Raw genomic sequence first — 16,312 nt, forward strand, 5'->3', positions numbered from 1 at the left:
AACTATTTTTGCTATATTTGAACTGAAATCCTGGATGTGGCCCCCGGGCCACCAGTTGCCCATGAATGACTAGACCGTTACTGTCCTGGAGACGGACAACTTCTTTATTATTATTATTATTATTAACCTTCCATTTTTCTCTGAAACAGGTCAATTTGTTGGTTGCAAAGACGCCCCTGTAACTTTTTTTCACAGCCCAAGAACTCTGACTCTCTTCGTATTGAGTTTGTGCTTGAAATGTACTGTAATTCTGCAAACTGTTAATAAATATTTCAATCAATCAATCACAATGCCATCATGCGATGCGACACATTGTGAGCTTGTAGTTCGGCTATTTTCAAATGGTCGAAATGTATTATAGGGTTGAAGTGGTTAAATGAATGCATTTTTTCTAATCAAAATGTAGGTCTCCAAAGTAACTAGTATAGTTAGAGAGCCTAAACTATTTGAAAAAAGGAGACCAGCTGTTCCTGCTGGAATACTACCCCCCCCAACCCCCCACCCCCCCTAACAACCCCCCACCCCCTCCTGTTCGCCTTTTTTCACACAGAGAAGTTACTTATGTTGAAGGTCATAACACTGATAAGCCAACAGTGTGGAGGCCAATTCTAAAAAAAACAAAACAATTCCCGTTTCTTCTTACATCTTCCTGGTGTGAACACGTACTGCCCCCTAGGGAAACAATACTGAACTGTTGTGGAATTCTCCATCAATCGATAATCCACGAGGCAATATAGAGGGTATGCGCATGCATAAAGTGAATGGCAAATCGAGTGGCAAAGTGAGTTTAATATTGTTTAACGTAGTTTAATGCAATCATATAAGATTTTTCTTTTTGGATGTATGGATTGTCAAAGCCAGAAAGTATTTTTTTGCCACTCAGTAGTCAGTAGGTGTTCCTGCATAACTTCCGAGATTGATGATGATGTCACGCGCATACCCTCTATTTAGGAGTGGAGACAATATTCTCAGGTGGTGATGTATGCTTTATGTAAACATGATGTCATGGGGTTATTATGGGCTGCATCTTTTGTACTGTAAACCCACTCAGGACGGGAACCTCTTTTGGTGTTTTAGCATTATTATGTTGTACTTTAGCTATGGAAAAATAGCAGATCTACAAGCTTGTAGCGCGGCACCGAGTGCCGCGCTACAAGCTTGTTCACTAGTACAGACCACACATTCAATCGAACATCGTTTGACATGGTTTAGCGTTTATTAAGAAGAGAAGTGGAACATGAAGAGGAATGGTAGAAATGAGGTGCATGTTGATATGCGTGCATATTGATATGCGTGGGATGGCCTTGGACTGTCCGTGTGGGATGAGGGGGGAAGGGAGGAGGATGAGGGGTTGGGAATAGGGGAAGGAGGGGGGGAGTGAGGATGTAGGGGAGTTTCCGAGGGGCTGGGTGACGGGTGAAGGGGGGGGGGGGAGGGTCGAGGGGTGAGGGAGACATGGATGAGTTGGCGTTACAGGAGGGGGGAGGGGGTGAGGGGGGGGAGGATGATAGTGAAGACTAAGCCCCTGGGGGAGGTGAAGGATGAGAGCGAGCTCTGTAGAGCAAGCTCTGTAGGGGGGGAGGTGGTGGACGAAGGCCGGGTTCCGGGGGGGTAGGATACCCTGAGTGTTTGGCATGGGGTCTGAGTAGCGGGCGTCCTGATCGTACGAGGACACGCCCCCAATCCGAGACCCCCGTCTGGAACCTGAAACTGGAGAACGAGAGTTAGTAAAGAAGAGGGAGGGAGGGAGGGGTACGAGATACGATGCACGAGTGACAGGTGAAACAGGCTGGCATATATACTCTTCCCTTTAATGGAGCGAGGGTGGTGATAGGGCAGAGAGCTAGGCAGTTGCCATGGCAGCAGGGCCTCGGTGAGTGGCGAGGGTGGAGCTGGCATCGGTAGTCATGGCAGGTAAGTGGTGGAGTTGATTGTAGCTGTGGGGAAGGAGGTGTGCTAGATACCTGAGGCTAGGAATAGAATTAGCATGGCATGGTGGCAGAGGAGGTCACCGATCTTAGCTTGTAAGCATGGCCTTCCTCCTGAACATATGTTGTACCAACTCCATTTCACTAGTACAGACCACACATTCAATCGAACATCGTTTGACATGGTTTAGCGTTTATTAAGAAGAGAAGTGGAACATGAAGAGGAATGGTAGAAATGAGGTGCATGTTGATATGCGTGCATATTGATATGCGTGGGATGGCCTTGGACTGTCCGTGTGGGATGAGGGGGGAAGGGAGGAGGATGAGGGGTTGGGAATAGGGGAAGGAGGGGGGGAGTGAGGATGTAGGGGAGTTTCCGAGGGGCTGGGTGACGGGTGAAGGGGGGGGGGGGGGGGAGGGTCGAGGGGTGAGGGAGACATGGATGAGTTGGCGTTACAGGAGGGGGGAGGGGGTGAGGGGGGGGAAGATGATAGTGAAGACTAAGCCCCTGGGGGAGGTGAAGGATGAGAGCGAGCTCTGTAGAGCAAGCTCTGTAGGGGGGGAGGTGGTGGACGAAGGCCGGGTTCCGGGGGGGTAGGATACCCTGAGTGTTTGGCATGGGGTCTGAGTAGCGGGCGTCCTGATCGTACGAGGACACGCCCCCAATCCGAGACCCCAAAAGGATAGATGAGATCGAGAATCGATCGTGGAGCATTTACTGGACCGGAGATCCGTGAGCGGCTCTGAGGTCCTGAAGTAAGCGTGGTACGCTTGAGATGACCAGCGCCCTAGGAGTTGGACGGTGTGGTCAGTGATACCTTGTCTGGAGGCCGTGGAGGCGGCGCCGATCCGGAATGAGTGGCCGGGGAAGTCGGATGCTGAGTATCCGGCCTTGGTCAGGATCTGGCGGAGATGGTAGAGGAACCGGCGTCTGGTGGCTGTGGTTCCGGTATCTGTAGTAAACAGAGGATCGAGAGGAGAGGCACGGGAAGAGCGCCTGCTATGTAGACTCGGATGGTGGATGGAAGCATGACCCGTGATGAATGGCAGTGGCTAGCTGCTTGAATTATGAAGTTATGGGTGACCGAAATCCGTGTGAGGCGTCTGAGGAGAGCCATGGGGGGTAGTGAGGTGGAGTGACCTTTATTGATTATTTGGACAGTGGCTTGGTTGTCTGAGTGGATGAGGACTGAGCGGCTGGTCCAATTGTGACCCCAAAGAGAGGCCGCGACTATAACGGGGTACAATTCATGACGGGATTTCGAGGAAGTTGGAGGTGAGGAGTGAGGTGCGGTCTAGTTTCTCTGGGGTAGTGAGGCTTGGAAGGTGGCTGAGTCTAGATTGGTGCCCAGGAACTCTATTTTTGTCAGAGGCCCCATGGTTTTTTTATTGGCGAGGGGGATGCCGAGCGCTGAGGAGGTAGCCTTGAGGCGTGTTAGGCTGCGAGCGGGGGGGGGGGGGGGGCTGATGGCGGGTTGATGGTGAGGAAATCATCCGGGAGGTGGACTAGGTGGGGGATGTGGTTGGTGTTGAGGAGGAACCAGCATTGGCTAGTTTGGGGGGGTTGTGGGGGCAGCTGGGCCGATTGTGCGCTCCGCCGCAGTAGGAGCAGACATGGAGCAACTTGCAAGGGTTCTGGCTGCATCCCATGTCGTTAAAATTATTGCAGAGCATACGGGAGCCGATGAACATTATCTTGCGGCCCCGTTTGTCCAGGGCTTGGGAGGAGGAGGGGAAGGTGGTCGGGCCGGTGGGGCGGTTGGTTTTTTGCTTTTTTGCGGGGGCTGGTTGGGAGTGCGGCGTGTGCGTGTGAGCTGGGGCGGATGAGGCGGGTCTGGGTGGTGGTTTGGTGGCTGAGAGGACGCACTCGGTGGTGGGGTGGGAGGGGCAACCGCAGATGGTGCAGGCGAGAGCTCTACTGCCGGCGAAGAGCCGGCAGTAGAGCTCTACGTCGAGGGCGCCCCAGTAGGTGGAGACATTCCATTGCTGGAGGCGGGCTGCTGCTCTCGCCGCAAATTGACGGTGGTATTCATAAAAGAGGGGGCCGCTGAAGCGCGCTGCAAGGTCTGTGATGAGGTAGAGGTAATGGTCTAATTCTTGCCTCCTGTGTGGGTACTGGGAACAGATGACGTCGGTGAAGATAGAAAAGGCTAGGGTGAATTCTGTGTGGGTGAGGGGGGAGTGGGCTGATGAGGAGGATGTGAGGTCGCGGAGGGTTATTGAAAACCCTCCGCAATCAATTGCTCGTGGCTGGAAGGAGTGAGAGGAGGGTTTGAGGATGGAGGCGAGGTCAATATCATTACCCAGTAGGATCTGATGACGGAGGTGGGTTGATACTGGAGGTGGGTTGAGAGCGAGTGCATTTGGAGGCATCACGGCAGCGGCTGCGGAGGAGAGAGAAAAGGGGGGGGGGGAGAGACATGGGGGAGGGGGGGGGGAGGGAGGGGGAGGGAGGGGGGAAGGGTGCTCTGGGGCAGCTGGGCACCCTGAGGTGGGGGAGGTGCTAGCCGGCTCGGGTCGGTGGCCCTGGGAGCGTAGGGCTGGCTAGCGGCCTGGGGGACTGAGGGGGAGAAGGAGAGAGCTGGGGGGGGGGGGGGGGGGTGAGAGGAGTGTGCAGGGGGGTTGGATGACAGTGAAGCCTGCATAGACGGGGATGTAAGCCTTCCGAGGAAGGCTTGGGAGGGGGGGGGGGGTTGAAAGAGGGGAAAGAGGGGGGAGCAGGCACAGGGGGGTGAGAGGTATGCTGGGGGGGAGGTAATGGTAGTCTGAACTGGGTGGCTGGAGGTCCGAGGCGGCTTAGGATGGACCGGCCTGGAGGTACAGGTGGGAGGTGTTGACCGGTAATGATATGATAAGCATGGGAAGTATTGTGGGTATCATCATTATTATTATTATTGTATTGGTCGTTATTGCGGATGGTTTGCTCACCTCGACTGTGGTGGACGGGCAGCGCAGGGACCTCTCTCCTGGCGACGCGTCGTCTGGTGGAAGGACCCGGGATGACGTCATCGGGACGCGACGCTGTTGTTGTTGCCGGACGTGCTGGAGTGGAGCACTGGATTAGCAGCGTGAATAGCTGGCCTTTGTTGGCCGTCCTACGGTGTGGCTCGTTCCTCTCAAGGAGAGCCTTTCTGAGCCCGGCGACGGTCCACTCGTTGTATGGGCGGATGGTCGGCCTGGTTGGCGCGGCGGAGGAATGCGGAGCCGAAGCGGCGGACGTTGTCAGGGACTCGAGACGAGGAGGGGGTGGAGGTGGGGGATCGATGCGAGACAGGCGTTGGAGAGGCGGAGGGAGAGGGGGGAGAACGCGGCGGCGAGAGGACGAGTAACGGGGGGGGCTTGGTTCCAGCCGGGTTGCCTCCGATGCCCTGATGAAGCCGGGGGCGGACCGAGGCAGTACGCCGGTCGGCAGGATCCTCTGGACGGGCGGCGCCGGCGTCTCGGGAAGGTCCTGAAAATCGTCGTCGGAGTCGGGGGGATGGAGGTCAAGACTATCCATTGCGTGAGTAACGAATTGCTTTGCACGAGCGTGTCGTTTGGTTGTGCTTGTATAGTACGAGTTGTACGAGATACGATGCACGAGTGACAGGTGAAACAGGCTGGCATATATACTCTTCCCTTTAATGGAGCGAGGGTGGTGATAGGGCAGAGAGCTAGGCAGTTGCCATGGCAGCAGGGCCTCGGTGAGTGGCGAGGGTGGAGCTGGCATCGGTAGTCATGGCAGGTAAGTGGTGGAGTTGATTGTAGCTGTGGGGAAGGAGGTGAGCTAGATACCTGAGGCTAGGAATAGAATTAGCATGGCATGGTGGCAGAGGAGGTCACCGATCTTAGCTTGTAAGCATGGCCTTCCTCCTGAACATATGTTGTACCAACTCCATTAGATCTCCATCTTCTGGGGGTGCTTGACATGAAATAGTGTGAGAACCACTGATGTAGAAACAGGTTTTTCAGAAAACGGTCATGCCAAGAGCACAGTTCTACTGTGGCTGCTCCAAGGACAAGGTAAACCATAACAAGGCTATAACAAACAACGGCCACTAGGCCCTGTGGAGACATCCAAGGCCTCCACATGAAGCCACTAGGCCCTGTGGAGACATCCAAGGCCTCCACATGAAGCCACTAGGCCTTGTGGAGACATCCACGGCCTCCACATGAAGCCACTAGGCCCTGTGGAGACATCCAAGGCCTCCACATGAAGCCACTCAGCCCTGTGGAGACATCCAAGGCCTCCACATGAAGCCACTAGGCCCTGTGGAGACATCCAAGGCCTCCACATGAAGCCACTAGGCCCTGTGGAGACATCCAAGGCCTCCACATGAAGCCACTAGGCCCTGTGGAGACATCCAAGGCCTCCACATGAAGCCACTCGGCCCTGTGGAGACATCCAAGGCCTCCACATGAAGCCACTAGGCCCTGTGGAGACATCCAAGGCCTCCACATGAAGCCACTAGGCCCTGTAGAGACATCCAAGGCCTCCACATGAAGCCACTAGGCCCTGTGGAGACATCCAAGGCCTCCACATGAAGCCACTAGGCCCTGTGGAGACATCCAAGGCCTCCCATGTTTAGTGATAGTGTGATAGAGAAAAAAATCACATGCACCCACAATGGACTTTCTTTTTTTCTTCACTGGACCATTCTCACATGTCCTGGGAATGGGTGGACAGAAGGAGAAGTTCCCAACTTCATTTCTAAAAATAATTTGCACGTTTTTCACCGATTATTTTCCCCCCATGATAACCTCTCATTCTGTGGACCTTTATGATTACCAAATGAATTGGGGAAAAAAACCCAAATAAAAACTATATGTCATGACATCACAGGTCCTCTCAAATGTTGGGTGACTGGCTCCCCGGCTAGTCAAAGGACAGAGCAGTAGACGTGTAGGAGGAAGGAGGGAGGCCCGCACACTGACCCTTGCTGCTTCAAGAGCTTTTATTTAGATCAGGGGTGGACAACCTTACCATGGAGAGAGACACTATATTACCACACTCACTCCAGAGGGCCACGTTCCATAGCAAAAATAGCAGATCTACAAGCTCAAAACGTGTTGCACTGTGACACGTTTTGAGCTTGTAGATCAGCTATTTTTGGTACATTTGAATTGAAACGCTGAATAATTTGTTGCTATTTTTTAATTGGAATCCTGAATAGTAATCTTTTTATTTCATTTGAAATGCATAGTTATAGTTATGTTAACGTTTTGAACTAAATACAAATAGGCCTACATTGGACATAAAAAAGACAATAACATTGTATTACTAGAAATTAGCTGAAATCAATAATATATCAGTATTGTGATATTAACCTGCCGGCTGCATTACGTGATGGTGGGGGCCGCATGTGGCCCCCGGGCCGCCAGTTGAACATGAATGATTTAGTAGATGAATAACAAGGTGAACAGCCAATCAGAATGCATGCAATCAAAAACAGTTGACAAGATTCATGTGAGGCAAGGAAGCAACCAGGTGCTCAGGAGGTGTGCAGGTATAAAAAAATGTAAAAATAGTAAAAAGGTGCTCCTGGGATCAATCAGGATAACACATCGATATAGAACAAAGAGGAGATCCGGGCACACTTAATGTTAAAAGGAGGAAAACTTTATTGAACCGACATGTTTCGACCTATATGGTCTTCATCAGGGCTAACAAAACACAGAGCAACAAACTCATTAAATAGGGCTGGAGACAGGTGGGGACTGGGGACCAGTCCAGCAATTACAATTAACCACTTAGAAGCAGATCACGTGGTTCAACTCATTGCATAGTTATTACATAAGAACAATCAGGCAATCATTCAAGTAGAAAAAAGGAAACGTGTGAAAAAGGACCCATCAAATGAAAAAGTACACTTAAAGCTATACAAATACATTGGAAGGCTACACCATTAAAAACAGATATAAATGCAAAATAATCTATAGGATATAACATGTATATCAGAGGACACAAACAATAGTAATAGTAGCAAAGGTTAAAATAGAGCCCAAATTAACCTATACAAAGCACATGAAGTCTATGTCTTCATTCAGGCCAGGCGGGGTAATTGCATCCAGGGTGTGAATCCAGAATGTTTCTCTCTGGTTCAGTCTCCTGATGCGATCACCCCCCCCCCCCCTGGTGAGAGGTTTGATATATTAAATTCCTGTGATTCTCAACAAAGTATCATTATTGTCATGACACTGACTAAAATGTCTGGCTATAGGGTAATTAGCATTATTAATTCGAATGGCATATTTATGCTCAGCCAGGCGGTCTCTTATTCATGTGAGTGACTTGATACTTATGTGGCGGGGTGGTATTGATTAAGGTAGCCAACTACGCCACCTGGGGAATTGCACCCCAGGAATATTATACTAATACTGAACACCCGGAGCACGTAATGACTCCTCAACACAGATTCAGTAACAATAAAGGCAAGGCAGAAACGTGTGTAACCAATATACAAAACACTTTATTAAATAATTGGTTGGCAATATATATAATTAATTAAAACATGACATAGCAAGAAGACATTTCATTTATCAATAAGACGGTGCCAATATAGCAATATCCAACAACAGGGTTAAAGTGCAAGTGACTATAAAGTGCCTAGAGCTAGGGATATCACACCACTACAAGCCTAGCCTCGCGTTGCGATACTAATATACCACTGCGCTGGGCTGCGTGGGACATTAGTCTCGACCTCGTCACTTTCAGGATTATTTCCAAGGGGCGGTTACAAAAATGATTCAAACGGTCTCTATTGGTTAGGCCTACAGCCAACCAGAGCAGCCCAGGCAGGGCAGCCCGCTACGTCACACAAGCGCCGGCGCGACACTCTAGTGTGAAATGTAAACACAACAGCATTTGGTCGCAGACTAGTACAGAGAGAGACAAAAATATGGATGTTAATGATAATTGTCGTTTTTGCAATGCTTCTTTAAGAAGTAGTGGAAGTAGTGGAAGAATTGGACACTCTAAATTAATCTTTCAGCAAATGGCACTTGCATCAAAGGACAAGAATATTTTCGAGAAACTTCAGGGTTTAGGCTTGACTTTGATTAATTCTCGGGACAAATCATTTCGGTCCTGCATTAAGTGCGATAACGCAGTAAGGAGACACGAACAGTCGGTACATTTATTCCGAAAATGGGAAGAGAACGAAAGGGGATCTCTAGCAGCAGCGTCGGCTACAACATCGAGCCGTGGTTCTGATCCAGCAGTATCTGTCGCCTCTCCGTCACCGACACCATCTAGCCCACCGTCAACGTCAAGTCACGGTTCTACAACTTCTGAGAAACGGTCCCGAGACCAATTGACACCATCCAAAACGCCCAGGAGGGAGAAAAAAAGATGTCTAATTCCTCCGAGTCCTGGTCAGACCACATCAACCTCCGCACGGCGAAGTATTGTTGAGGTAAGGTTTTATTACAGTCTTTAAACAATTAAAGTTCTACTCCCTAAACGTGAGTGTTTATTAGGATATGCCCCTGTAAACAAGTTAAACTGTATGTGACGATTTCCCGTTTATCGACCTTAAATGTCCTGATGAATTGAAAATGGAGGACCCTGATGTAAAAAACTCTTAGTTATTGTTCTGGTTATATCCTCACAGTAACCGTTTTTGTGTTGACCAGTACTTTCGTTTGAACTGTCTGTACCCATTCTACAAACTGAATATAAATGTCAATAAATCATCCGTAATAGCATCTTGTAGTCAGTCCTGCCCCATATTAGTATGGCTATGCGAGGCTAATACAGTGCCCCAACCCCCCACATAGTAGTGTGGAATGTGGCTTTCATGTTTAGCAGAGATGGGGGTTGGGCAGTAACTTGCAAAAGTAATCGTTCAAGGTTTTTCATGATCCTTCAGGGTCATGGTAAATCCAGGGGTTGAAAGTTGGATTGCCATTAAAAATCCTGCTAAACTAATACTTAGAATGGATTCAGAATCATGAATAACCCCTAGTTTGACACATTACATGCTTCTTAAAGCATCATTAAAAGTTAGATTTATTTTGCCTTAGGCCTATAGGTTTCTAATGGTACTCCAACTTTTAGCCCCTGAATTTAACATGATCCACAATTTATATAATACTCAATTTTTAATGTGTTATTTGGATGACCCTAAGAATCATAAAAAGCCTACCATTTTTATTTTGGGTCAGGACCTTTTTATTTTAGCTTGCCTGGCATGGTGGTGGAAATTAGTGATACTGGGATTATGTTTAATGGAATATTTCCTTAATTTTTCAGGTAATCACCACATACCCTTCTAAAACGGTTGCCAAGTTTAGCCAGCCAGAAGAGGCTGGGATTGTAACCAACATCACCAATCAACAATGGAAGACGGCTGCTAAAAAAAATTCTGAATCACAAGGATCTAGCAGAAGAGGTCAAGATTAAGGTTCTAGATATCATTGAAAGTGAATGTAAAACCCTCTGTAAGCATGACAGTGATTGCATGCTGTATAGGTCATCAGCAGAGGATCTGCAGTCTTTTTCTTTTGAACATTTAGAGTCAGATCTGAAACGTCTAGCGCCATTCATGATATCCATATTTGCCACCATCACAAGAAATTCTGTGCCTGCCACCTGTGCTTCAGCCGCTACGGCATTGAGAGGAAGAGAGCCCCGACTGTCAGCGTTTGCATATTTTTTGAACAGCATATTACAGCATGGGGGGGCAAAGAAGGCCGTTTTTCAAAGGCTGAGCAAAATGGGCGTCACAACCACCCACGATAATGCTGTACGGAAGCAGCAAGAGTTGGCTAACCTTTGTGGTGAGGATGTTCAGGTCTTAAAGTTGCTAATCGAAGAATACCTGAAGAAGTCTGGAGAAGAAGAGGACCCTGAGCCAGTAGTTGTCCCTGAGCCAGTAGTGGACCCTGAGCCAGAAGCCACCCATCGAAACATAGAGGAAGAGGAGCCAGAGTTTGAGCAGGAGCTGGACAGCCTCTATCGAAGCATGGAAGAGCTCAACGTGTTAGGTGAGTTTCCAGTTTTCACTTCTGGTTATGTCTTTGTGAGTAGAATGAAAAGTGTGTGTGTGTGTGTGTGTGTGTGTGTGTGTGTGTGTGTGTGTGTGTGTGTGTGTGTGTGTGTGTGTGTGTGTGTGTGTAAAATAAACATGTATCTAAATGGTTGTTGCATTTATCCAACAGGGGAAGCCTCGGTGGAGGGTGGCGAAGAGACAAGCAGCACACACGAAGATGGCGAAGCTGTGTTACCATTCAGTGACCTCAATAACAATGAATTCATGGCAACTGTCATACCGGCCCCACACACATATTCCATTATTTTTGACAACTTAGATTTTTTTTGCAGAACACACCATCAGTCCCAAAAAAGCAGCAACCAGTCTTTTCACTGGATTCACCATATGGCTGTACGCGACAGAATTCCCATATTCCAGCTCAGCAATCGTAGACCAATCCAAGACCTCCTTCACTACGACGTTGGTAACTCTCTTCCATCTGTCCTAACGCAAGAACACATGCGGAAGGAGTTCATTGTCCTTGGCAGTCGAATGCTCACGTCACCTGGATGCTTTCAAACCCCTTGAAAAGCTTGTAGTGCATCACATACCACACCAGTACTCAGATGAAATGGCACAGCGCTCCACTGATGTAAGTACTGTGACCTACATGTGGCCTGGAAAACTGACAAATCTGCTAGTGATATAAATAATTGGGTTCGTCTATTTGTCTGGCCATTCCAGGCAAAACAAAATGTAACATGCCTTCATATAATGTGTAATCCACTAGCAAGTCTAGCACGTTTATATATGAATGTCTGTCTTTGTTCACAGTATCCCCTGGGTCTCATATTCAAAAATGAAAATTTAACCACGGAATTGACTGAAGTGCTGTTCCAACTTCAGAACAAGTAAGTATCTCCACTGTCACTTATTGCACTTATTGCCAAGCGGGGACAGATTCTTGATTTAGTTTTGAGCCTTCCTTTCTGTGTATTCTAAGGTATGTGCCAAAGCGAGCAGGACTCAGAGGGGTGTTCCCAGTGTTCTTTGGCGGTGACCGGCTGACAGAGGCAAACTCCCGGACTATCCAGTGGTCCATGGTACAGGGAAACACCCCAGAGCAAAGACTGGAGGGCATGCACTTCAAGTTTGAAGACTGGCATGCCATCAGAAATCTATTTGAAGTGAGTGTCATTAAATAGTGGATATGTAATTTTAAATCGACTATGTTACATGGTACCACTTTTTTTGTAATTAATTATCCAACTCTTGTGCAAAACGACATCATGTGATAGTTAATTCAAATGATACTGTCCACACTTTAAAAAGTAGAACCTGAACCACAAGACATAGACATACAGTACAACAGTCATTACTTTGGACATACCATAGTAAAATAAACTTGAATTTCTAACTTTATTTTATGTAAATTTAGATCTATCATAAGGTGTTCTTCAAGGATGCGTCGACCAAAGATCATGGGACTCTTGTTGCTAACATGAACATGTTAAAGTAAGTTGCAATTTATTTAGCCGCATTACTTAGGACATTTTCAGTTCCCCCCCCCCCCCCCCCCCCCCCAACCAATATCGTCATCGGAAAAGTGTTGTATGTACTTTATGTGATGTCAGATATTCTGTAATTCTTTTTTCACAGTGATTTGTCACCTGCAAACTGAACATGAACATGTCTGGATATTGAATGAATTGTAGTACTGCACACTGGGACGTGAAATGCAGTCCTGACAACATGAAATTGGCATATAGTCCGGAGGCTTAGTGAAAGGATAGTGCAATTGCGGATAAAAGCGTAATTTTTTGCATGATGGTTCGTTAGGGTCAGTTATTGCATTTTAGCCTAGGAGCCCTTGTCAAATATCTATTTTAAATATCAAATTGCAAGACATTATTATCAATGCAATATGTGAAATATGTGAAAATCCGCCTAGTATTTTTCAGACTATATACACCATAAAATGATCAGATTATTTCCAAATGTGATAAAGTTGACTTATTTTGACATTATTAAAGTCACAGAACATGAAATATCATCAATAACACCTTTATTGCAATGAAGAATACATACAAATGAACTATAACTCGACCGGCCATCGGACGGTCTCGCGCCACACCATCCAGGTGGCCAGTTGTCCGGGTGGCCACTTGTGCAGGGTGCCCACTTGTTCAGTCAGACTACATTTTGGGTGCGGTACTGAACCATACTGTAGCATACTGTACTGTACCATACTGTACCGTACTGTACCGTACTGTACCAGACTGCACTGTACTGTACTGTACTGTACTGTACTGTACTGTACTGTACTGTACTGCACCGTACTGTACTGTACTGCAATGTACCATACTGTATGTTACTGTACCATACTGTATGTTACTGTACCGTACTGTACCAGACTGTACGTTACGTTACCGTACCATACTGTACTGTACCATACCGTGCTGCTGTGTGTGCGCGTGTGCGTGTGCGTGTGCGTGTGTGTGTGTGTGAAGTGAAAAGGGGAGGGGTCGGTGAATGTGGAAATTGTGATATAATTTGCGTCACAGGAAAATGTTGCACAATAACAGTATGGCACACAAAAGCAATATTTGTACAATACATATGACAGGTGAGCGGAGGCAATGTAGTGCAGATGGATTCCTGTGGCATGTAGAATTTGTTTGTGCTTCTTCTGTCGTATATGTCCTTAGACCTTCAGCTCCATTGCAGCAAGCCAGTCCAGTGTGTCATTGTCTAGGTCAATTAAGCCTTGATCACTATTTGGTGGCCGGTATGTGGGGCAGCTGGTCAGCACGTGTTCCATAGTCTGTAATGGATCCCCATTACAGACTATGGCCCAGACTATGGCCCAGACTATGGCCCAGACTATACACACAGGCCCAGTTCCTGGGCCTGTGTGGCAAAGGGCCGCCGGGACTTGAGATGCGTACGCTGTGGTGTCTCCGTGACGACCTTGTGGAGGAGGTGAGATTTGCTCAACTGTGCCTTCCGAGTGAGGGCCAGTGTGGCTGCTTCTCGCCTGACCTCTGCTGGGGCGATTCCAGGCTGAGGCACAGTATTCAGCGGCAGGGAAAACTAGGGCCTCGGTGGAGATGCGCAGTGTCTTTGTGGTGACTCCCCACGTGGTGCCAGCTAGATGCTGTATCAGTGCGGCACGGGCTTTCCCTTAACACTGTCCAGGTGTTGTTTAAAGGACAGTGTTCTGTCGAGCTTCACTCCATGTATGTCGGTGAGGACTGGGACTGTAGCCGGGCACCGTCGACCATGAGGTTGATTTGGCGAGTTGCTTCCCTTTTGTAGAGGTGGAACATTGTTGCTACAGTCTTCTCAACACTGAGCTTGAGGCGGCAGTCCTTCAGGTATGAAGAAAGGGTGTTCATGGCCTCCGAGAGGCTTTCCCCTATACTGCTTCCCAGGATGGCTTGCTGAGCAGAATTGCCAAGTTTTGTAGGAGAAGCCGGACGGATAAATATATTGGTCACAATTGCATTTGCAAAGTGGGGAACAGTCCAAATTTGTATTACTGCATTTTCAGGTACTACACTACAGTCACCTTTACAGGTGCATCTGATCAGCTCTCTGCAAGCTCTGGAAACCTCTGGAATGGTCAGCCAAACTGGCACCCATGACCCTTCTTCCTTAACCCTTAGACAGATTACTACTGGAAAACACGTGGAGTTTTGCATTAGTTCTGTCTGCCCTGTACGTGATTTTCCGTAGTTCTCTTTTTTTATTAATACCAATATATTAATTCGGTCCGCACCTCTGTATATAGTATTGAGCATAAATATCAACTACATTTCCCAGAATTCCCGTGTCACGTGACACACGTGTATGCTTTCCTATTGGAAACTGACGCCCAGCCCCCAGTGAACAGGGGGGTTGGTTGACTCCTCCGAGGTGGGCACTGGAGGAAGAGTTTTTCAGCCAGGTTTGCAGTCGCCGCAAAAAAAACAATCTGAAAAATGATCCATCCGTGTCGAGTGGCATTCTCCAGTCCCAGACCGTTGGCCGGGCTGCAACATCCACCCTCGCGGATTACACGTGTGCAATGTTTTTTCTTCTCCCCACCGGAGTTACCACCAAGGCTGATGCCTTCGCTAAAAGGTAATTTTATTGTATTCGAAAATGCCCTAATATGACATGTCTAGTAAGACGATCCCTATATTTGGCCCGAGCCGACCTAGTGCTGATATCAGATAGATGTGGTAGAACCATATATGGATAGATCTAACTGGTTTAGTCATCGTGACAGGCATAGTCGGAGAATATATAACAAGGGTCGGTACTATAGGTGATCGACGTAGCTAACAAAAACATCTGATCAAATGAATGTATTGTACTGTGTCTTTGTGGGCCGAATCGTGGCATCGTGGCATACAAATAGATGTTTGTATAATTAGTATCACGATAAAATAATATGGCGACGTTAGAATGACACCACCAATGAGTGATCGCGTGTAATGTAGCTGCCCAGCGTATATCCAGCACCATCACGTCACCACATTCCACTGGCTGTTGGCTAGTAGTAGTTGCTAACAAACACTGCACAAATGGTACTGGCTATTGGCCGGGCCACAAGCCCGGGCAATAGCCAGTACCAATGTTGCTGGATGATTGCGACGCAATGGTGCTGGATATACCCTGGGCAGCTAGCTACATTACCACCGATCACTCATTGGTGTTTCATTCTAACGTTGCCATATTATTTTATCGTGATACTACTTATACAAGCATCTATTTGTATTTGTCATGCCACGACTCGGCCCACAAAGACACTGCACAATAAAATCATTGATCGCCAGCAGCCGGGTAAAACGCCATGTAATAGTAGCGTGCAGTGACTACAGCTAAAATGTTTATTTCTTTTTATATATTTAGAACTGGCATCGGAGGAGGAGGAGGAGGATGAAGAGTCAAGACTGCGATGGCGTTCTCCGACACTGAACCGGATTCATTCATTCATTCATTTCAGGGGGGGGCAGTTTTTGGGTGTTTTTTTTATTTAGCCTACTCACACATAACCTGACTCCGCCAGATGGGGCAGCAGAGAGTACACTGGGTTCCCCCCTCCTGCTCCCATCTGGGAACTCTCAGGCAGACTTGATGCCCGGCCACAAAACGGCCTGGCCAATCAGCAGCAGCTAGAAGCGAAGTTGCTCACAAAACGGCCTGGCCAATCAGCAGCAGCTAGTAGAAGCTAGAAGCTGCTGCTAGAAGTTGCTAGAAGCTGCTGCTGATTGGCCAGGCCGTTTTGTGGCCGGGCATCAAGTCTGCCTGAGAGTTCCCAGATGGGAGCAGGAGGGGGGAACACAGTGTACACTCTGCTGCCCCATATGGCGGAGTCAGGTTAACTCACACACACACACCGTCAAGGACTGGGTTTGGGGACATTTGGGAGGAGTAGCTCTG

The 16,312-nt window shown here is 48.1% G+C and overlaps 1 protein-coding gene across 1 annotated transcript; it reads left to right on the forward strand.

Moving 5' to 3' along the window:
• Nucleotides 1-11,469: 11,469 nt before the first annotated feature.
• LOC306929105 (uncharacterized protein) lies at nt 11,470-12,646 on the forward strand. Its single transcript, XM_079509499.1, has 5 exons — nt 11,470-11,534; nt 11,717-11,793; nt 11,886-12,069; nt 12,321-12,397; nt 12,542-12,646. Exons 1-5 carry the CDS (start codon nt 11,514-11,516, stop codon nt 12,561-12,563), a joined length of 381 nt encoding a protein of 126 aa, XP_079365625.1. The 5' UTR covers nt 11,470-11,513; the 3' UTR covers nt 12,564-12,646.
• The last annotated feature ends 3,666 nt before the right edge of the window (nt 12,647-16,312 follow it).

Source organism: Electrona antarctica (genome assembly GCF_951216825.1).
Source record: "Electrona antarctica genome assembly, chromosome: 9".
In the NCBI taxonomy this organism is placed as follows: Eukaryota; Metazoa; Chordata; class Actinopteri; order Myctophiformes; family Myctophidae; genus Electrona; species Electrona antarctica.